This window comes from Lissotriton helveticus, chromosome 4_1, assembly GCF_964261635.1.
Source record: "Lissotriton helveticus chromosome 4_1, aLisHel1.1, whole genome shotgun sequence".
Taxonomy (NCBI): domain Eukaryota; kingdom Metazoa; phylum Chordata; class Amphibia; order Caudata; family Salamandridae; genus Lissotriton; species Lissotriton helveticus.
This window is the reverse complement of record NC_136063.1, coordinates 290,316,819-290,338,901: the sequence shown is the minus strand read 5'-3', so window position 1 is coordinate 290,338,901 and position 22,083 is coordinate 290,316,819. Positions and strand designations below refer to the sequence as shown.

At 45.0% G+C, this 22,083-nt stretch overlaps 1 protein-coding gene across 4 annotated transcripts in view; it reads right to left on the bottom strand.

The window, feature by feature from the left end:
• The window catches only part of MTSS1 (MTSS I-BAR domain containing 1), a 500,273-nt gene that overhangs the window by 72,611 nt on the left and 405,579 nt on the right, over positions 1-22,083 (bottom strand). For all 4 annotated transcript variants that reach the window (XM_078686786.1, XM_078686789.1, XM_078686787.1 and 1 more), the window contains exons 8-9: positions 17,967-18,074; positions 6,975-7,072 (exon numbers count right to left, since the gene is read on the bottom strand). In XM_078686786.1, coding sequence (XP_078542912.1) covers positions 6,975-7,072; positions 17,967-18,074 — 206 coding nt within the window. The remainder of the gene's footprint in view (positions 1-6,974; positions 7,073-17,966; positions 18,075-22,083) is intronic.

Sequence of the window (22,083 nt, the reverse complement as noted above, 5' to 3'; positions counted from 1 at the left end):
GTTCCGGTGGTTTTTTGGAATCCGAAGCGGGTTTGCTTGGTTCCGACCTGGGTTTCGGTGCCGAAGGAGTAGTGGTATGTTTCGGCACCGATGGTTTGGATGTAGGTGTAGTCGGTGCCGTTGTCTTTTTCGGTGCCGGTAGATGTGCGCCGGCACCGTGTGAAGGCCGACTCGAGCCCGAGTCGCCTGAAGGCTTAATTGGCTTCTTAGCCGGGCCCGAAGGTGGGGCAGTAGAAGCAGAGTGTCGGTGTGCACCCGAGGGCGAGGGTGTGACCGGGGCCTTCTGTGTCGAGGAAGGGTCGGGGTCGACGGTCTTACTAACGACCCGTTGTGCTGGAGTGATGTCCTCGACATCGGAATCTTCTGCCTCGGAGCTGCTGTCGACGTCGTGTTGTTCTGGAACGTTGACGCCTTCTTCGAAGATGTCGTCTGGAATCGGAGCTGAAGATCTTTGAGACATTGTTCTCCTCGCTCTTCGGTCCCGGATAGTCTTTTTGGAGCGGAAAGAGGCACAAGCAGAACAGTCTTTCGCCTCGTGCTCCGGAGAGAGGCAGAGGTTACACACTTCATGAAGGTCGGTGTGGGGAAACTTCGACCCACATTGAGGACACTTTTTAAATGGCGTCCTTTCCATGAGCTGGAGTCGAAATCTAGCTAGGCCCGAAGGCCGTCGAAGAAGACCGGAATCGAGATCCTCGATGTTGAAGAGTAGCGTCGACTGAAAAAGCGTTTGAAACTAAGTTTTTGTAAGTTGGTGAGGATTGCGCGCCGAAGGAAATCGGTTCCAACACGGAGTGCTGGAAACACATCCGAGCCCGGTGGCGGAAATAAACAATCTGGGGATGGAACTGATGCCCATGCGCATTATCATCCAAAGGAGGAGTCACCTATCCCGTGACTTCCAAAGACTTTTCTACAACAAAACAAACTGCAAACATCCGGGCCCAACACTAGGTAGCCATCTATGCACAGTGTGTAATCTGCAGCTCATATGCCTCGAACATACAGTTTTTGTCTATTATTATGTGAGCAGTTATGTCTCAAAAATTTTGTTCTTGTCTAAATTTGGTGGCAAGATTCCTCCACTCACATTTGAAAACTAGAGGCCAATTAAATGAATCACTATACAGGCCTGCACTTGAAAGGATAAATAAATCAAGCACTGGTAAATGCCAAGGGGTCCGGATTTCATTCTGAATGTAGGTATGTTACACAGAGTTGTGCACACATTGGCACCATTCTACTGTGCATGTGAAATATGTCATGAGAAAGCGACAATGTAAAGTCCGTGGCATAGTGTGTAACTGTTAGTCCTGGCATCCATGGCATGGGTTTCTCCCAATTTTTTGCCTTCAGGCTCCATGTTTTTGCGGGCTTTATTTTTGCTGGCCTCAGAACTTTGCACACTTTACGACTGCTAACTTGCTTGTGCTCACTCCTTAAAACATGTTGAACTAGCTTATATCCAATTGGCATATTTAATGTGCTTGTAAGCACCTGTAAATTAAAGCTACTAGTGAACCTGCAGCACTGATTGTGCCACCCACTAATTAGCACTTTAAACATGTCTCAGGCCTTCCATCGCAGTCTGTGTGTGTTTGTATGCAGTTTTAAACTGCCATTTCCACTCTGGAAAATAAACCTTTTGCCTGGCTCAAACCTTCCTTTTCATTACATATAAGTCAACCCTAAGTTAGGCCCTGGACAGATCAAGGGCAGGGTGCAGTGTATTTAAAAAGCTGGACATTAATTACGCCCTGCGGCGAAAGGAGGAGGGTTATGCATGGGGCAAGCTACCCCACAATGTTAAAAAATCCTAGCTACAGAAACGCCAACCAAAAGACATCTTGGCTTTAGGGAGAGAGGAATCTCCTTCACAGAGAACTATGATGACTTGTGGTGAAAGTCAGAGTACCTGAAAGCCCCAAAGCCAATACACCTGCTTTAGACAAAGACCACCACCATCGGGACACGGAACGTGAGGACCATTTACAAGACAGGCATTCAGCCAGGTGGTAGCGGAGGTGAAAAAACACAACCCTGCTCTGTTTGGCATCAGCGAGACCAGATGAACACAGTCTGGACAGAAACAACTGGCTCCAGGGGGAAGGCTGCTGTATTCTGGACATGAGGAAGAGAACGCTCCACATTCTGAGGGAGTAGCACTGATGCCAACGCCAGCAGCCTACAGGAACGATTGGATGAAAAAACCATGAATTATCACAGCGACCCTCCACACAAAGAAAAAGCGGATCAACATAAATCTTATTATGTGCTATGCACCTATTAATGATAGCAAAGAGGAAAAAGAACAGTTTTACAACAGACTCCAGTCAATCTTGGAGAAATGCTTTGAGCGACAACACCATACTGATGGGGTACCGCGATGCCAAGACTGCAACAGAGAACCAGATCGATCATGTCTTCATTGCCAAGATGTTCAGAAGGTCCCTGCAGTATATGATAGTGAGGAGAGGAGTAGACGTGGAATCAGAACATCACCATGTCATGACCAGGCACAAGCTGAAGAAAGCACTGATGAAAGAGCCAAACCAATGCCAGTCAGGGGCGGCTCCTCCGCTATGGCGGAGGAGTGTCCCTCCACTGATTTTAAGTAGTGCACTGCAAAGTAAAGGAAACATAAAATGATAATAACTTATTATCATTTTATGCTTCCTGCTGCTTTGAGGGCGGGCGGTGCTACTCTGCTTTCGGAGCAGGGGAGGAGTGGTTTGCCCACTCCTAAGTGCGCAATGACTGTTTGGCTGGCCCTCTCGGGTCGCCCAAACCAACCATGCACACTTTCCCAGTTCTGTATGCAGGCTGCATTACAGCCTGCATAAAGAACAAGCCCAGGCCCCCATTCCCTGGTTCAGTGTCAAACCAGAATGCTCAAAACTAATCACAACGCTGCATTGCAGTGCTGTGATTGGTCAGGGGAGCCTGGGTGCCAGTGATGGAACGCCTACCTGCTAAAAGATGCACAGAAACTGAGGAATACTCAGTCACCCCCCCAGTAACACGTTTCAAGTCCTGCAAGAACTAGAGGATGGGGGAGACCCAGTCGAAAGCCAGTGGGAGAAGATCAAAGAAACAGGGACATCAACCTGCCAGGAGGTACTGGGTCCCAAGAAACACTAGTATAAAGAATACTCCACCAAGACTCTCTGCAAAATCCACGGTAGAAAGGAATAGAATGCTGCAGTCAGCACCAGCCAAACAAGAGCAGAAAAAGCAAAACCTCAAAGTGAATACACCAAAATCAACAAGGAAGCAAAGAAAAAATGAAGAGCAGACAACCGAAGATTAATCAATGGTCTTGACACAGAAGCCCAGGAAGCAGCAAGCCATGGAAACTTTCTAAGAACCCTAGGGCATTACAAGGAAGCTCCCTGGCAGATATAGAAAGCCACAAAGACCTGCCAAAGACAAAGCTGGGAAGGCAATCATGGGTAAAGAAGGCCAATAACGAAGATGGGTGGTTCACTTTGAAGAACTGCTGAACCAGCCCGTGCCACCGTTTCCATCAGACATATAGCCAGCTGGCCAGGACTTGCCAATTTGCTGCAGCAGACCAACCAAGAAAGAAATATGGTAAGCCATCAAACATCTGAGAAATGCAGGACCTGAAAACATTCCTGTAGAGGCACTGAAAGCAGACATTAAAACATCAGTAGACCTACTCTTCCCTATGTTTGGAAGGATCTGAAAAGAGGAAACAATGTCATCGGACTGGAAGGAGGGATATCTGATCAAGATCCTCAATAAAGGTAACCAGGGTAACTGCAAACTACAGAGGGATAACTTTTCGTTCAACCCCAGGCAAAGTGTTCAACAAAGTCATCCTGAAGAGAATGAAGGAACACGTTAATGCTCAGTTGAAAGACTAGCAAGCTGGCTTGCTCAAAGATAGATTCTACACAGACCAGATTACAACACTGCACATAACCATTGAGCAGTCGATGGAATGGAACTCACCCCTCCCAACTTAGATTATGAGAAGTCATTCAACAGCGTGGACAGGGAGACCCTGTGGAAACTCCTCCACCACTACGATGTGCCAGATGAACATTGTAAGAATGAGCAGGAACTCTTAAGGAGGGAATGTACTGCACGAGAGTCCATGGAAGACAAATCCTAGAAGCCTTTGAAGTGAGGACCAGAGCCAGGGTTGCTTGCTCTTGCCTCTTCTCTTCCTGGTGACCATAGACTGAATCATGAAGATATCCACAGCAAGGAAAAGAAATGTGAGCCAATGGACACCTTAGAGGCATCTCAACAACCTGGATTTTGCAGGCGACCTAGCCCTACTCTACCATAACCATCTGCAGATGCAAAAGGAGACCATCAAAGTGGTAGCCACGACACCTCCGGGCATTCGTTGTGCTTTACAAATTGTTAAATCAAATCAAATCAGCACAAACTGGCCTCAACATCCACAGGGGAAAAACTAAGATCCTGAAATCTAGCATGGCCAGCATAACTGCAGTTGCTCTTGCAGGTGAGGCAATGGAGAGGTTGAGGCCTTTGCCTACCTCAGTGGGAAGTGTCATAGACAAGCAAGGCTGCACATGCATCAAGGCAAGAATCGGCAAAGCAAGGGATGCCTTCATTCAACTAAAGAAGATCTGGAGCTCCAAGGACCTAACGCTGCCAACCAAGATCAGGCTTTTAAACACCAATGTAAAATCGGTCCATCTGTGCATAGCAGAAAATTTGAGGACAACAGTGACCACCACAAACAAAGTCCCAACAATCATCATCACCTGTCTGGGGAAAATCCTGCAAATCCGCTGGCCAAACACTATCAGCAACAACAAGCTATGGCAGCAGACTTTTCAACTCCCTGCTCATGAAGAACTCATGAAAAGACGATGGGGCTAGACAGGCAACCCCCTCCACAAGCCAGCATCAAATACCACCAGACAACTCCTCACCTGCAACCCTCAAGAAAAAAGGAAAGAGGAAGGACAAGAAACACCTGGCATCAAGGCCTCAAGGCTGACTGAAAGTAGATGGGTCACACCTGGAGTCAGATTGAAAGAACATCCCAGTACAGAGATGGCTGGAGAGTCCTGGTTGAAGGCCTATACCCCAGGAGGGATAGTGGGCATAAGTAAGTCCTGGTAGTGAAAAACTCTTACATTTGATTTTCACTACTGTAAGGCCTACCTCTTCTACAGGAGAGCATTGGAATGAGCTTATTAGATTTTTATAAGTGTCATTTTCAAATGGGAGCAAGTAACCCCTCATGGTTGGTGTCTCTGAGATAACAATTGAAAACTTAACTTATGGTGAAGTTGGATTTCAAATTACAATTTTGAACAACATGCAAGTTGCCATTTTTTGGCATATGGTGCCTCTAGCCTGTCTCTGGGTCACATGGCTGGGTGGGAGTTGGGCTTTGTGTATTCCCCCTAGACAGTCACACACAATGGGGAGCTTCAGTGTGACTGGATTGGCCATCACATACACCACTTGAATAGGCTGTGTCCTGTCTCCACACAAAGGGCTGCATAGCCCATGTAACTAGTCTGGAGCCAGGGCGAGGAAGGCAGGGAACATGTGTACTTCAAAATGCATGAACCTAGAGGCTTCTCCCCACTTCAAAGGCACAACTGGATATAAATATTGGCCCTCAAAGACACCAAATCATCAGTACATTTCTGGACTTGTGGATACTCGGTCAGGAAGATTGACTGCTGTGCTGCTACAAGGACAGCCATTCTGCTGGACTGCTGCTCTGAAGTAATTGCTACCCTGCTGTGCTGACCTGCCTCCAGATCTGAAGCCTCAGGGACAGAACAGGGTTCCAACAATCTTGCATCTGAACTCTGCCATCTGTGAGTCTACCCAGCCAAATTATACCACCCCACTCTTGTACCCTTGGAAGTGGGCTTAAAGTACTCTACCAGCCTCTGTGGCTCCAGGGGAAACTGCGCAATCCAGAGCAGAGCTGACACATCTTTGCTGCTGCATGGATAGGACCTATCGCAGAGACCTTAATCGCTGCTGCCGCCAGCATTGCCTTCGGAACCACAGATACGCAATTCATACTTGGGGCAGAACCTCGCATCTCTAGTCAGCGGCATACTTAACGACTACACCGGGCTCTGCATCGCAGCCTTGCAGCTCTTTGGAACCAATGCATCACCCTGAATGAGTGTCACATCCATGATGCCGGACTTTGCATCACAAGCCCAGTCTACTGGATCCCCAACGACGACACAGGTCCTCACAGCATAGCCTTGCCACATCTTGAAAATGATGCATCGCTTCGGCCGCACAACACAGATCCTCACAACGCTCCACAAACCAGGATAAAGGTGCTGTGCTCAGATGGCCCAACTGGATCCCTGTAGCCAGCACGTGCTCTGTTGAGGTCGACCTGAACTTGTGACTTTGCCCTGGTCCGGCACAACCAGATATCCACAGTTGTTGCTTTGTGTTTTTTGGCACTATTTTTACTAAAATCTTAAAAAATGCATATCTTCGGTTCTACTGATTGGGTTTTTTGTCGTTTTTGTCTATTTTTATTTATTAAAGTTCCACTTTTCAAACTTGGTGTGGGAATCTTATTTGTGTGGTATTTTAACTTTATTACTGTTTGATGAGTTGCGCAAATACTTCACACATTGCCTCCAAGTTGAGCCGGACTGCTCTGTGCCAAGCTACCGGAGGGTTGAGCAAAGGTTAAGTTAGGGTTGTCTTGTTCCTCATCCTGACAAGGACTGTGCCTGCCAACTGACCGGGGCTCACACGCTAGCCAACCTACAACGCAATTTCTCACAGTAACCATTCAGGATGTACCGTTCCCCTGAATGGATGATGGGTAAGATTAGTGCTTGGAAGTAGACAGCTGACACTGTTAGAGGTTAAAATGAAAATCACACTATACGAATCCCAAGAACACAAACTGCTTTATGGTTATTTTTGGAAGTGGGAACATTTGTAAAGTCATAAAATATCCATACCTGCAGACACTGGACTTTCTGGACATGGTGGTGCTAGGAGAGGACGGAGGTGTTTGATATGACCAGCTATAATCTGAACCTTTCAGATCAAGGATTACCTAATAGTAAAACATCAAGCAATTGATTAGAAACAAAACCCCACTTAACACCCACATCATACACAAGCAATCTGTTTAGTCATAATAATAGCAGAATAACGTGGGACCAGATGTACAAAGAGTGTTTCTAAAAAGTGTTTCCAAAATGTGCACAGTCAGTCAGTCAAAAGTAATTTATTCGGTTCATATCAAAAACCATAAAAGTATACACACATCAGAAATCAAGATCATAGGACATTGTTAAAAAACAGACAAGACATGATAAATATATATATATATATATATATATAAATATATATATATATATATATATATATATATATATATATATATATATATATATATATATATATATATATATATATAAAAGACCCTAAAAAAGGATCTACTATTTACAACTAGGCCAGTTAATTTTTTTCCCTAGTCTCATAGCTATTGTTAAAAAACATGCCACATAAAAAATTTCCCAAGTATTCGACAGCAACTGGAGGTACATGAGGGCCGGTTTAACTTGTCTAAACCCTTTGTGTTTGATCAGTGGTATAATGAACTTTTTCTGTATTTCCACAAAATATTTACAGAAAAACATAAAATGTGCAGTGTCCATTATAGAAAACCCATCACAGGGACAAATGTCTAGATCTTTCATTTTAGTCCAAGTTGGTCGTGTAGTAAGGAGCAGATGAAATTTATTCAACCTGAACCTAGTCAAGAGAAAGCGATGGTTATTATTATTGACCGTTTTCAGGTATAGTTCAATATCAATGGAACTGATCAAGAGCTGGTGGGCCCTCACGGTCACCTTACTCAGTTCCATTTCCTCCCTTACAGAACTTTTATTCAACATAAAAGTATCTTTGGTCCATTTCAAGTCTCCCATAACCAGTTTTTGGGGCTGAGTAAACAATTCTGGGCGACCTAATAGATCAGCTAATGTTTTAACATATTTCAGCCAAGGGATGGATAAACTATGATCCAAGGTCAAACAATCACTCAAGATCTCATGATTTAAAACCAATTCCGGGTTTAACCATGATGTTATCCACTTTAATAGCGGTGCCACAGCTAAACGGTCTTTCAAATAACCAACCCCAAGTTCCTGATGTACAATATAACCTGGGGTTGATTGGGGCACTGATAAGATATTTTTCTAGAACTTATCTTCAGCAATCTGTAGCTGTTTTACGCTTTTAAAACCCCACAGGTCTGTTCCGTACATGGCTATGGATACACATTTTGCATCGTAAACTTTCAAAACGGCTTCCAATGGTTTCACCCCTAATTTACGGGAGAAATCTAAAACGGCCGAAATAGATCTTACGAAAACATTTCGTTTAGCGGCCATTTGAGGCAGCCAAGTGGAGCGGTCATCAAAGATAACCCCCAAATATGGGAAGCTCGTGACTCTGGATAGCCTGTTACCATCACAAAACAGGGTTTTCAATTTTTTACTTTTACTACCCACCGCCATTATATGAGATTTAGAATAATTGACACTAAGGTCCAGTGCATTCATAAAATTATAAAATGAATTTAAAAGACGTTGGAGGCCTACTGTTGTACGTGCTAAAAGAGCGGCATCATCTGCGTAAAGCAGAGCAGGTATCATAAATTTGCCTGCCCTTGGTATATCCTTACTTACCGCCCCCAAAACTGTCCCCAGGTTATTAATATAAAGAGTGAAAAGCAAGGGAGCTAAAATACAGCCTTGCCTAACCCCATTCACGATCCTTATCTTTCCGGTACAGTTCCCTTTATAATCATATCTAACTGTAGCCGTGAGATCCCTATGTAGATCAGCTAGGAAGTACACAATGTTTTCATCTATACCAAGCTTTAATAACAAATCCCACAATTTGGACCTGTTCACTCGGTCAAAGGCCGAGGACAGGTCCATAAAAGCTAGGTACAGAATACCATTTTTAGCAATAGTATATTTTCCAATTAATAATTGGAGATTAAGACTTTGGTCTATTGTACCCCTCCCTTTTCTAAATCCATACTGCAAAGGTGAAAGGGTATTTGTGTCTTCCAGTTTCTCTGTTATTCTACTCAGTATAACTCGGCCAAGGGCTTTTACCGTGGAATCGATAAGAGAGATCGGTCGATAATTTACAGGATCTCCCCTATTACCTTTTTTAAAAATAGGAACAATAACTGATTCCGACCATGTAGTAGGGATACCAGATTTACTAATACGGTTAAAAACGTTAGCTAAGATTTTAGACCATGTCTTGATATCTGACTTAAAGAGGTCAGCCGGAACACCATCAGGGCTAGGAGCCTTATTACTGGTCATTTTCCGGATGGCTTCAGCTACCTCCATTTCTGTGACTGACAAGATATATGTGTGTGAGGCAGGGGTGCACACAACCTCACAGCCTATGACCCCCCCTTCATAGACTGTTTTAAAATGAGTAAGCCATTGATTTTCTTGAATACCACAGTCAAGCGGATTGTTACAGGGATCATTAAAATATGGCTTATTAACAACTTCCCAAAATTTAGCACTATTTTTTAGGACATTGATTGAAGTTAACTCCTCCCAGGCGGCCTCTCTAATTTCACATTTCCTGACTTCCACTGCTCTTTTGTATGATTGCCTTAAGGAAGCCACGAGTAACCTATCTATAGGTTTACTTTTCAGGGCAATCCTAAGTTTTTGATTGGCAACTGAGCATTTACGGTCAAACCAACCAACACCCCCTTGCTCCTTCACCCTACCCGATAACTTGAGATCCGATGCGATTTGGGTACAGATTTTTTAAAAAGCATCAAGGACCTCTTTATCCCCCGTTTCAGGGTCCATACATTTTTCCATATCCATCCCTCTAGTTTTAAAAAGATTATCTATAAAGTCCTGCTGAACCACCCTTTCCCATCTAATCCTACGTCCCTGATCTGTTGGTCGAATGTCGTGCTTATCCACCCTTTTATTTTGATTCTCCGATGGTTTAAACGGGTTGGTAATAATCAGAGTCACTGGGTTGTGATCACTAAAATGTGACCTGGATACAGAATATTCCCAGATACGGTTCCCCAAGGTAAGACTTATAAAAATATAATCAATGGTTGAGCGACTGATGTTATTCTCAAAGGTTGGGATCTCCACTTCCTCCCTTTGAGGTAGCATCAACCCATTACTCGCCAAGATATTCTCAAGGATCGCTCCTTGGGCAGTATGCTCAAAATTTATCTCACCTTGATTTTTGGGGCCTAATTTATCAAATAAGAGACACTTGTCTGGGCACCCATGAATATTAAAGTCTCCCAATACAATTACCATGCAATGGTTGTTTAAAACCGCAATTTGCCTAGACAAAAACAGTTCCAAGGTCGACAAATGATCGATAGGAGTTACTCTGTCATAGGAGTTATAAAAATTGACAATTAAAACATTACATTCCCCTTTGCAAACAATTTGGACTGCTAGACAATAAGGTGAACCCGTTACTAGCTGCGTATGAATCCCCGGGATAGATGCCGAAATTAAGGTGACTAGACCCCCCTTTGCTCTCCCCGTTGCAGATGATATAGCTGGAAGGCAATGGGAGGAGTAACCATCTAGGGTAAGGGTGTTCGTAGTATCCCAAGTTTCTTGTAACCCAATGATATCAAAGGTCCCTAAGAATTTTCTCCATATTGGGTCATCTACTTTATTTCTTAGGCCCGCTATATTCCATGACATAAACTTTAAGATTGAATTTCTAAGTGGAATATCATGTTTATTTGTCTGGTTATTGATACTAGTTTCGTTTAGATCCTCATTCCCTGTGACCCCGGAAATCAATGCAGACTCCCCAAACCTTGCCTCTGATTTCATACTTTCCTGGTTAGTCAAGACATAATCTAAGTTAAAGTTTTCACGACCCATTCCTGATAGATTATTACCATTTTGTCAATCAACCCACCCCGGATCTGACATCGCTTCAAAACGATTAAAAGTTGGAACGTTATAAAGGTTTCCCTTCTGGTAAGGCACAGAGAAGGGGTCAAGTCCGGGAATGGGAAGATTGTGATAACAACTTACATCTGGGATGATGCCAAAATGAATGCCAGGTGGTCTCGGGTAGAAGAAAGTCAAGTCGACTACACCAATGCCAGCAGTGCTAGAGCCTAAGTTCTGCCTAGAAATTAGCTGAGCTACCCTGGGATCCTTAAAATTAACTACTACACAATCCCCCTCAAAGCGCTTAAGGCTACTACCTACCCAACCTATCCTTCTGACACCAAGAATCAGCCCATCCACTTCCCTGGGCAGTGGTCTATTAATCCTTAACCAGTGCATTGTTTTATTTTTCAGCATCTGGAAGGATTCTTGCTGCCCAACCAACAATGGTGGTACGTTGGTAAGGATGGCAACAAAGGGGTAGCAGTCTGGGGGCAGATTCATGGGAGGTATTCTGCGGGGCACTTTAGGAGGGATTGTGTCGGGTAGGCTAGAAGGGAGAAGAACAGGGCAAGTCGATGGAATTTGAACTAAAGCGTTGGGATTTTTGGATCCAAAATTCCCAGTTTTGGATCTATCATTAATGCCCGTGACCTCAATAGCTGAACGCTTCTTGGGTTGGGATGGGTTAGCCCGTGAGTGGTCTAAAGGGTGGGGAGTGATCTTGTGGATTTGACCTGAAAGACGAGGCCCCCCTTTAGTAGTAATAACAACAGGAGGAAGGGGCTCTGGAACAGGTACCCCACTTGCCAACCCACTTTTTTATTTTATTTTTAAGGTTTTATAGAGCACGTAGTAACCCTAGAGCATCCCAGCGCTAGAACCAGAACTCAGGAGAGGTCAGAATCGAAGGGGGGGGATTTAAGGAAAGAGAAAGGTTTTCAAGGCCTTCCTGAATTGGAGAAGATTAGGTTCAGTTCTCAGTCTCCGAGGAAGGTTGTTCCAGTGTTTGGCCGTGTGGACCGAGAAGCGGCGTCCTCCGGACCGGGCCTTTTTGACTCTGGGAACAGTGATGAAGTTCTCTCTGCCTGAGCGGAGGACCCTACTCGCATTGTAAGGGATGATGAAATCCTTGAGGATGGGTGGGCCTTTGTCATGGAGGGTCTTATGGGCCAGACAGAGGGCCTTGAAAGCCACCCTTTCTCTGACTGGGAGCCAATGCAGGAGCTTCAAGGCTGGCTTTGCCGAGGATCTGGCGGGGGTGTCGGTAAGTAGGCGGGCCGCGGCGTTTTGGACTTTCTGCAGGGTATTGAGGGTGGCTTCGGGGGCACCCAGGTAGATTGCCTTGCAGTAGTCCAGCCTCGCCATAATGAGGCCCTGAATCAGAAGTTTCTTGGAGGTAGCGGGGAGCAGGGGGAAGACCTTTCTGCAGGCCCTAAGGAGTCCGAAGCAGATTCCTGCCGTTTTTTTGGCCTGTGATCTGAAGCTCAGGTCCTTTTCGAGCCATACGCCCAGGCTCTTGACCTCCTCCTTCGGTGTAGGGGGGTCACCTAGACAGACGGGCCAGATGTCAGGCGGCAGGGAGGGCTCTTTATGTCCGAGCAGCAGGATCTCGGTCTTGGACCCGTTCAGTTTCAGTGCCGAGGAGTTCATCCAGTTATGAATTTCCGAGAGACAGCTGTGAAGGTCGGGTGGGGATTGGTGCGGGTGTGAGAGGGTTACCACCAGCTGGGTGTCGTCGGCGTAGTTGATAATCCACTTGTATTAGAGAGATCATTTAAAATTATAGAGGTTGACGTATCCGTTTTGGCCCCCTCTTTATTACTGTCCCCCGTCCTAAAGTGTGTTTTAATTAAGGATTTAGTTGAAAAAAATTGTCTAAGGTAGCTTGTTCAAAGCAGTCTAATCGATCTGCTAACCTTTTAAGTCGTTCTACAATGGGGGTCAGTAGGGACTTCATCAATTTCTCTATCTGCATGAGTAAGGGTGAATCTGGGGATAAAATCTCAGCAGGAGCTATCGCCAGAGAGTCACTCGGATTAAATACTGAATTACCCGGGGTCACCCCATCCTTAACAACTTGAGCCCCACCTGAACCGGCCCCTTTAGGCTTACAGGAAACTCCCGGTCCTATACCAAGTTTCCTCATTTTCTTAGGATGTTTAGGGTGACAACCCTTCCGCGGAGTAGTGTGTCTTTTCCTTTTAATATTAGGGTTTTTGGAGGCTGCATGGGGTGACACACCTAATAGGGCAGGGTTTTCCTAGTCAGTAGAAGAAACATTTAAAATAATAGACATAGGGGGAGGCAAGATGGTAGAGACAGCGACCGATGGGACATTTCCGGTCTGGAAGTCAGAACCTAACATACCTTCCACCCTGACCAGACTGGGCGACTGTGATGAAGCATGGGGCATTCCTACTAAGACTGGCACGGTTAAAGGTGGTGAAGAAGGAACCGATGCCAGAGGACCCAGGGGTGCCCGCTTCTCCAAAGGAAGTTTAAGGAGTTCTATAGATTGCCTACGCTCGGCGCGTCTCTCAGCTAGGGCAATCTCTTTATCAATATCGCTAGTGGCCCTACTAAAATACTTGTCTAAGGGACCCAAGATTGTTGCCCCTACCATGGGCGGGAGGGAATTCAATAGGGGGGTAGTTGGAGGTGAAGACATACTTAGTGGTCAGTACCGCACAAGGGGCGGGCAAAAACAATGTAGACCGCAGCGGGGCCTCTCAAGGCACAGAAGAAAACTTAAACTACGGTCCGTGTACTTAGCTACACAAAATAACAGTTTGCTTCGCCTTATGCAGTATAGTCTGTTAGACGATGCTGGATGACAGAGGGCCCAGCCTCCTTCGGCCCCTGACGGCCACAGACGGCCCGCCCTTGTCCCGGGACGCTCCCGCGCTCTCCCGCGCAGCGGTGTGCTGATCCTATAATGAAGGGTGGAGAGAGGGTGGGGGGCGTGGCAGCAGGGAGAGCGGACCAGGTGTGTTGATGGTCAATGCAGGGACTCCTGGGATACGGAGTCCCTGCTGCGCAGCTCGCAGCCCTGCTGCAGTTCTGTCCTTGCCCCTAACACTCCGCTCCAAGCTCAGACAAGCACCCTCCTCAGGCTGCCGAAGCGGGACCCGCAAAGCGGGTCCGGCGAGCAGTAGTGCGACCCAAGGGAGATATTAACAGTGAGAGATCCAATGGGCAGCTCCTCCTCCACACGCAGTTCAAAATTGCAAGAAGTGTCCCACAGAGGCTGGAAACGCCGCTGCTCTTCAGTGCTCGAGGGCGGGGGGCGTGGCAGCAGGGAGAGCGGACCAGGTTTGTTGATGGTCAATGCAGGGACTCCTGGGATACGGAGTCCCTGCTGCGCAGCTCACAGCCCTGCTGCAGTTCTGTCCTTGCCCCTAACGCTCCGCTCCAAGCTCAGACAAGCACCCTCCTCAGGCTGCCGAAGCGGGACCCGCGAAGCGGGTCCGGCGAGCAGTAGTGCGACCCAAGGGAGATATTAACAGTGAGAGATCCAATGGGCAGCTCCTCCTCCACACGCAGTTCAAAATTGCAAGAAGTGTCCACAGATTTTTTTTTTTTATCGAACTCCGATTTTGGAAATCGAGCTGTACACTATTAAGTCAGTTAGCAAATTTATCATTCGTTAGGAGCTGTTGAAGAACCTGCCTACTGAATATTAATGAGGCTAGTACCAATTTGTAACCCCCTATCTACAAACAGGGAGTCTTGCAAGGGACAGCAGACGATCGTACTGTATTTGCATTACCAAATGGAATTTTTTTTTTTAAAGCATCAGTTGTTCTTTTAAGGAACATGAGCTGCTTTAAAAAAAGATTTCAGTTTGGAAAACATCAAGAAGAGCAAGCAGTGGACCCTAAGACCACTGCCTACTCTCCCTGAGCTGCCAATCTAATTTCCCTTAGCCAATAAGCTATCACCTCCTTTGAGGAGTCTGTAACTCATCAGTGGATTGGGATCAGAAGTGTGGTTGCAAATCACTGACATATAGAATACCGAATTACAATCTGGAAGGAATAACCCTTCCAAATTGCAATTCAGTATGGGAAATGAGTCAGACAAACGTTTCCAGTACATAAAATGGGGTTTGTTATAACAAAAAGGGATTTTGAAGTTGAAGGTCCAGTGATTTTGCAAATTGCAGGGTTTGCAATCACAAAATCCCTTAGTACATCTGGCCCATGATAACCATGTTTAGTTAACATAGGAAGGCATTCTTCAAAATAGAGACTGATCAAATTTGATGTGTTAAGACCACATTAATCGTAGATAAGCCTCCTTCAACTACGCGGTCACTGCTTTCAATAGTTTTGTATCGCAGGAGTGAGATGGCGTTTCTCCATTTCTTGGCCTGAACCTCTGTATGGAGGGTGGTGCTGCTGTGAGCAGGTTATGGAAACATCTGTAAGTGTACTAACATAGTACAAATTCACAATGTTGCATATACAGATTCTGTAAGATGGCTAGCTTTCTTTTCTAAACATTGATTTAAGGAGCAGCATTATAAAACGGGGGGTGTCCTTGTCCCCACATCTGAGATCCGGAATGCACCTGCTCATATTTGAGTGCTGGCCTCTGCAGACAGCACAGGCTTCTTTTAAGAACTTTCTCGCCATCTAGGACTTTTCTTGTGACCGTTCTCTATGCACGTTTTCATTTGTTTTGTAATTTTAAGTTCAGTATATATGCATCCCTTTCCACTATTTAGAAAGTACTGAGACTCCCTTGTGAGCCCAAACTGAAAATGTAACATCCACCTCAAATAATTTATTTGAAAGCCCCAGCGACGAAATTACGGACAGATATCGAGGAATTCACTGGGAGGTTTCAAACTGCAAAATTATAAATTGGAACAAATACATTGGTGGTCAACGTGGGCTGCATATGCCTTACAACTGTACTTCCATTAACTAGAACATGCAAATGGGAACATTTGTTTTAAGGAATACTTTAGTATTCTGTCCTAGGTTGGTCACTCTCTAGATGACTGCACTTTAGCCACATGCACATGACCATCTACTGTAGTTTCAAGCTGAAGAGAGTACCATTCATTTAATTATAATTTAATGAGAGCAGAGCCCGATTAATTATCAGGGCACTACACCACTTCTTTGTGGGTGAATGTCTCTTTCAGGTGACATGCTCGTGATTGCTAAAACTGGGCTCAAAGTGAAGCGTTGCCTTCTGAAGAACGGAGCGCTGTGACAAGCACTAGATGGCTTCTAGGCAGGTTACTGCTGGACCGGAAGCAAGAAACAGCTGCTACAAAAATGCATTACTGCAATGGTCACAGCCATAGACCTGCTCGTTGAACATCACAAAAGGTCAAAATGTCCCATGTGTTCCGCTCCTTGATAGACACAGCACAAGGAAATCTATTCCATGTGCAATGAAGTGTGTGACAGAAAAATGCAAGGTTACCATATAACTCCAAGGCACCAGTGACAGCTTGTTTCACTTGTAAGCATTCATTTAGCAACATGGCGCATTCTGGGAGGATAGTTGTAGTCACTGAAAAAAGATTACATTTACACGGAAAATGGAAGAAGTGAATTAAAAAAAGCATGGTACCGGGGGCCGATGGTCACACAGGCATGGGTCTCAAATGTTGAACAGTAAGATAAACCATTCAGACATAAAATGAGCTGAAATTAGACTAAATTCACAATTAGGGCAAGAGTGCACGAGGGCAGCACTTTTTATATAGAAATACCGTTGTAGTGTCTACCATGAACCAAACTAGTCTAAGGCCCCTATTCACTTGCATCGCTCATACCACTGAGGGAAGAGCAACTGTGCAGCGCACCGAGGCTTGGGTCAGCAGTGTGCAAAGTAAGTCTGGAAGAGGAAGGAACAAAGTACTTTTGGAACCCCGTGTGGTGGGATTCACATGTCTGGCGAACCGGTCTTCTGGCAATTAAAATATGTAAATATAAGAATTTAGAACAATGAATAGCACCGTTAGGTACATTTTTGTGCATTTTACGTAATTTATCAGTTCAATGTTATGCCTTTTTAGCAGCTTTCTTTTATTGTTATGGATTTTTATTTTCTCCAATTCGCTGAGAATTCAATGCATCCAGCTGTGTGACCAGTTTCAAGTCATATCCAGTTGCTGGGAAAAACTGGGTTAGGAGACTTTATAAACGTACAATGACTAGGCAGAATTAGATCTACATTACATAACTTTGAACATTCAATTCACTATTTCTAAGTCCTGGTGTAATTGTGCATCATTAGTGTTGACTCCGCTGGGCCTCTAAAAATATATACTTTGTCCAGGGGAAAAACAGGTTGAGTTAAAGTTTAGTGAGAAATGATCCACATCACCGCCTTGATATGTTGAGGTTGCTGCATTTACTCATTCATATATGCAGCGTACTCATTTTACGCATTAGGAATTGAGTTCTCGCTAATAAGTTTTGAAAAATGAATATCCAGAAGTAAAATAGGCCCAAGGGTGCACTCTTTTGACCGCACTACCGGTTCAGTCAATAAAAGTACCAAGGCACAGCTCCACTGTAAACCTTCATCCCGGCACATGGTCTATGTGCCTTGTGGACAGGGTACACAAGGTTCTGGAAAGACGCGGTATTCCAGACACATGCACTGAAGCCAGGGCAGTCTCCCGAGTTCCTAAGCAGTTGGTCTATCACCAGCCCTAGCAGCATCATTGTGCTGTTTAATAGATCTCTTTTGGGTCTGGGAGGCAGACAGCAGGCATAGAAGCAGAATACAGCTATTTGGTAGAAACCATCTCAAGATCTTGAAATCTGGAGATGGGAAACAGAGCACGTATATGAGGTAATGCCTTGGTAGCAGCCTAGGTTGGGTGTTCAGATGGTCAAAATGGTATAACTAACATATATACCTCTCTCGATATCGACTTCTTACTCACCCATTCATATCAAAATAGAGTACACCCTATCTCAATCTACCTGCCTTTTCCAGCCAAAAAGGAACACCATTAAATAGACTGACCTGCTCGCTGGCAGAGGGCAGTTTGTGAGGATCCATGGTGAGGGTTTTCAGGTCCTCCGATATGGTCTGAAGATGCGTCACTTCCCCCAGCATCGCTATTTCTTCTTCCTGAGAAAATTGAGGTGATCACAATAACTAAGAGAAGCTCTCATTTACATTTATGATCATACACAATGGTTGCTTTACATTTATCCATCTAGGTGGCTGTGATTTACTGCTTTAGCAATAAATGCAAATAAGCCCTTCATGGGAAGTCCACTCATCACTGATACGCATAAAGAAGATACAAGAATATACAGCACACACAAACTAAACATTTGATAAGGCATTGAAATACTATTCATGGTGGCATCTTCACTTGTTTCCTAGGTAGCAGTGTCGGTCACATAAACCCATGGAGAACTGAAGAGCATTATTCACTCCTGGGGTGCAATTTAAATGTTATTGTATCACATATAGGGGCTCCAGAAAGCTTTTAACTGACACTTTGGTACATCAATGGATCATTGCAGTGAAAAAAGAACAAGACATAGTACCTGAATGTGGTGGAAAGCAACAGTACTTTATAAGCTTTGTAAATAATAGCAAAATAGAGCAGAAGAAAAGACGTAGAAGAAAAGGAAATTAGAAACTAAAGAAAAAAGAAAGAATATGAGAAAAAATGAGGAATTGGAGAAAGGGGGAACAAAGGCCAAACCACACATGAAGATAGCCAACATAAGGATAAGGACATGATTACCTCTACGCCCACATTCCAGCCATTGTGAGGAAAACGGCCTCGAGACAGCAAAAACAAACTGGGAAATACTGTGAACCAAGTCTCGCCCGAACCCCCGAGGTGCCATAAAGGGCTTGGTATTCCCCCCCGTTTTGTTGTTCATGCCTAACGGAACTCTAGAAAAATCTAGGTGATGGTGAAACTCTAGCATCTCACTTTTTGAAAAAAGTTTTTCTTTGGCTCAATCAGTATAACAGTCTTTAACTTCTCATTGGGAATTACCTCTGATTCTTCAGTTTTTACAGAAACATCCTTTGGAACCTCTAGAATCAGTAGACATACATTTTTTTACAATGAAAATTGCAGTTACTTCGAATAGGTGAACTGGGTGCTTTTACCGTGCAGAACATCTTTTCTATCTATTTTAGATCCTACCTTTCTTCCAATGGTTTCTACTCTTAATTGGGCAGAGGAAGATGATTTGCATTTTTTCATTCCCCTTCTCCAGAGAAATGAGTTTCACATCTGCTGTATGACAGGAGGGCTCTTCTAATTTATTACAAAGATCCTGACCTTTCATGTACTCTGTTTTCTTTTTGTGACTGCAGGACAAGGTAAAACGCCTGCCTCCATGACATTTAGTAAGTAGATTCCTTCTAGGATTGGGTGACCAGGCGTCCCCGTTTTGCCAGAACGGTCCCAGTTTTTAACCAGCTGCACCAGCAAATTTCAAGAAATGTAGCTCATGTCCCGGTTTTTAAAGAGGGTCGACTGAAAATGGTGGGAGGTGTTTTTTATGTTTCACAAAGTAGGGATAGTTAGCAGTTGTTTCAAGAAAGCAATTACATTAACAGGCAAGCTACTGGGTTTAAAAATTGCATTTTATGTATGTTCTTAGTGCTTGTTCTGTAATTCTCTGCTGAGGAGAGCTCTCATGGCTTTAAGTAAAATTGTAGTCTATTTTTGTGAAATGTCCCGGTTTTTGGCTTTAAAATTGAGGTCACCCTATTCTAGGATTGCACTGGCTTATTTGGTGTCTGATTTATCCCTTCCGGAAAGAATTTAGGAACGATCGGCAAGGGGTTTGGCTGTCTCTTGGTCTGAAACAAAGGGTAACTGGTGTTGGCAGAGATCTGAAGGGCAGCTAAAGGGTCATCTCCAAATACTTCTGTCCATCATTACAGACTGCAAGGTGTTGATAATATAGAAAAAACTTTAGTGTTGGGATTTTGAATTCTAGGTTACCATAAGAATCAAGCAATTCATTAAATAGGTGGGTGTGTCAGTAATCCCAATGTATGCCTTTTTACTATTGTTTTTTTTGTATGACAAAGCCCAGTCTTGCTTTAGAATCCTTCACAAGTAATGACTGGGAGGAGGATGTAGACGTCAAGGTAATGTTGCCCAATGACTTGCTGGTAATCTTCATTACTTCTTCTCCAAGCGTCCTTGTACCAGCCATTAAGATATTCCCATCCCTCCCATTTCCTTCCGTCTTTGACTGGCTTGGGTATGAGTGGTGATGGCAGAGAATGCCAAGTCCTTGTATGGTACCCGGGGGGTGGAGGGCAGTACTTGGTTCAAAGTGTTTTCCCATTTGTTTTTCCTGTTTAGAGGTAGTTTATCTCACAAGTAATGGCTGGTCCTAGGACTATAAAAACCAAAGTTTACCGATAAGTAATTATTAACATTCACATTACATATTTTAGTGCCACACAGGCCTCTCACAAACGCAGGTCTTTTTATTCCATCCAACAAAAGCAATTGAACCATTCAACAGAAAAAGTCTACAGATCTGTTTGAAGAGAGGCAGCCTTTTTATCAGCTCTCCTGAGAAGTCATAGCCGTCATGTCCTTCTGCCAATAATCATTAGGGCTGGGCGGTAAATTCTGTTCCGCTCGCGGAATTTGCGGAATTTCGTGTTCAGCGGAGAATGCGAAATATCCCAAAAACACACAGCTAAAAGGTTGTATGACGATATAATGCATGCCTTTATCACACATGCTTTTTCCAGGTAGACTTTACCCGAAATGCCCTTACCACGCATGTATGATAAGGAAAGTAAAACCTGATAAATATATGCTTAAAATTCTGCTAGAAAAACAAAGACATTTGAGGTGTGCAAATTCATGGTGCCAATGGTGTTGTAGGGTGCTCCATATAAAGGAACTGCTTTCCACCTAAACTTGGGAACTACCCGGCGTTCTCTGCTTCCTTTTTTGCATAATTTTTTGTGGCACTCTAAGCCTGGAAGGGTATTGCCTAATAAAACCAGAGGTTTAAGTGATGTTATAGTTGGGTATGGCTTAAGAAACAAAGGTTAATGTGACGTTATAATTAGATACAGTAATATTATCTTACTTTGCATTAAAAACACAAAAGGTTAATGGGACGTTTTAGTTAGGTCACAGGTACTCATAGTACAGCCTGCGGGCCGCCAGCGGCCCGGCAAGCCTTCATTGGCGGCCAGGTAAGGCTTCCTTGGCGGCCCTCGGACCTTGCAGACATGTACCTGTGTTTTCTTTTTTTTTTATTTAAGGAGTGTCAGCAAACAACGCCGCAGCAGCAGCGCGGACTCCGAGACACTCTTCTCTATGGGGGCTGGGCAATTCACAACAAGTCTCATTAACACGTAAATGGACTTTTAAAGACCTGTGAAGTACTAGGGTGTGGCTGTTAGTGCGCCCGGGAAGCTGGGGTAGGGAGACCGAAGGGGAGGGCGGGAGGGAGACAGACAGAGGGCGGGAGGGAGACAGACAGAGGGCGGGAGGGAGACAGACAGAGGGCGGGAGGGAGACAGACAGAGGGCGGGAGGGAGACAGACAGAGGGCGGGAGGGAGACAGACAGAGGGCGGGAGGGAGACAGACAGAGGGCGGGAGGGAGACAGACAGAGGGCGGGAGGGAGACAGACAGAGGGCGGGGAGACAGACAGAGAGCGAGGAGGCAGACAGAGAGCGAGGAGGCAGACAGAGAGCGAGGAGGCAGACAGAGAGCGAGGAGGCAGACAGAGAGCGAGGAGGCAGACAGAGCGAGGAGGCAGACAGAGCGAGGAGGCAGACAGAGCGAGGAGGCAGACAGAGCGAGGAGGCAGACAGAGCGAGGAGGCAGACAGAGCGAGGAGGCAGACAGAGCGAGGAGGCAGACAGAGCGAGGAGGCAGACAGAGCGAGGAGGCAGACAGAGCGAGGAGGCAGACAGAGCGAGGAGGCAGACAGAGCGAGGAGGCAGACAGATAGGGAGACAGACAAAGACAGACAGAAGGAGACAGACAGAGGGAGGGAGAGAGAGAGAGGGAGACATACAGAGGGGGACAGAGAGAGAGAGAGGGAGAGAGAGAGAGAGAGAGAGAGGGAGACATACAGAGGGAGACAGAGAGCGAGAGAGGAAGGGAGAGAGAG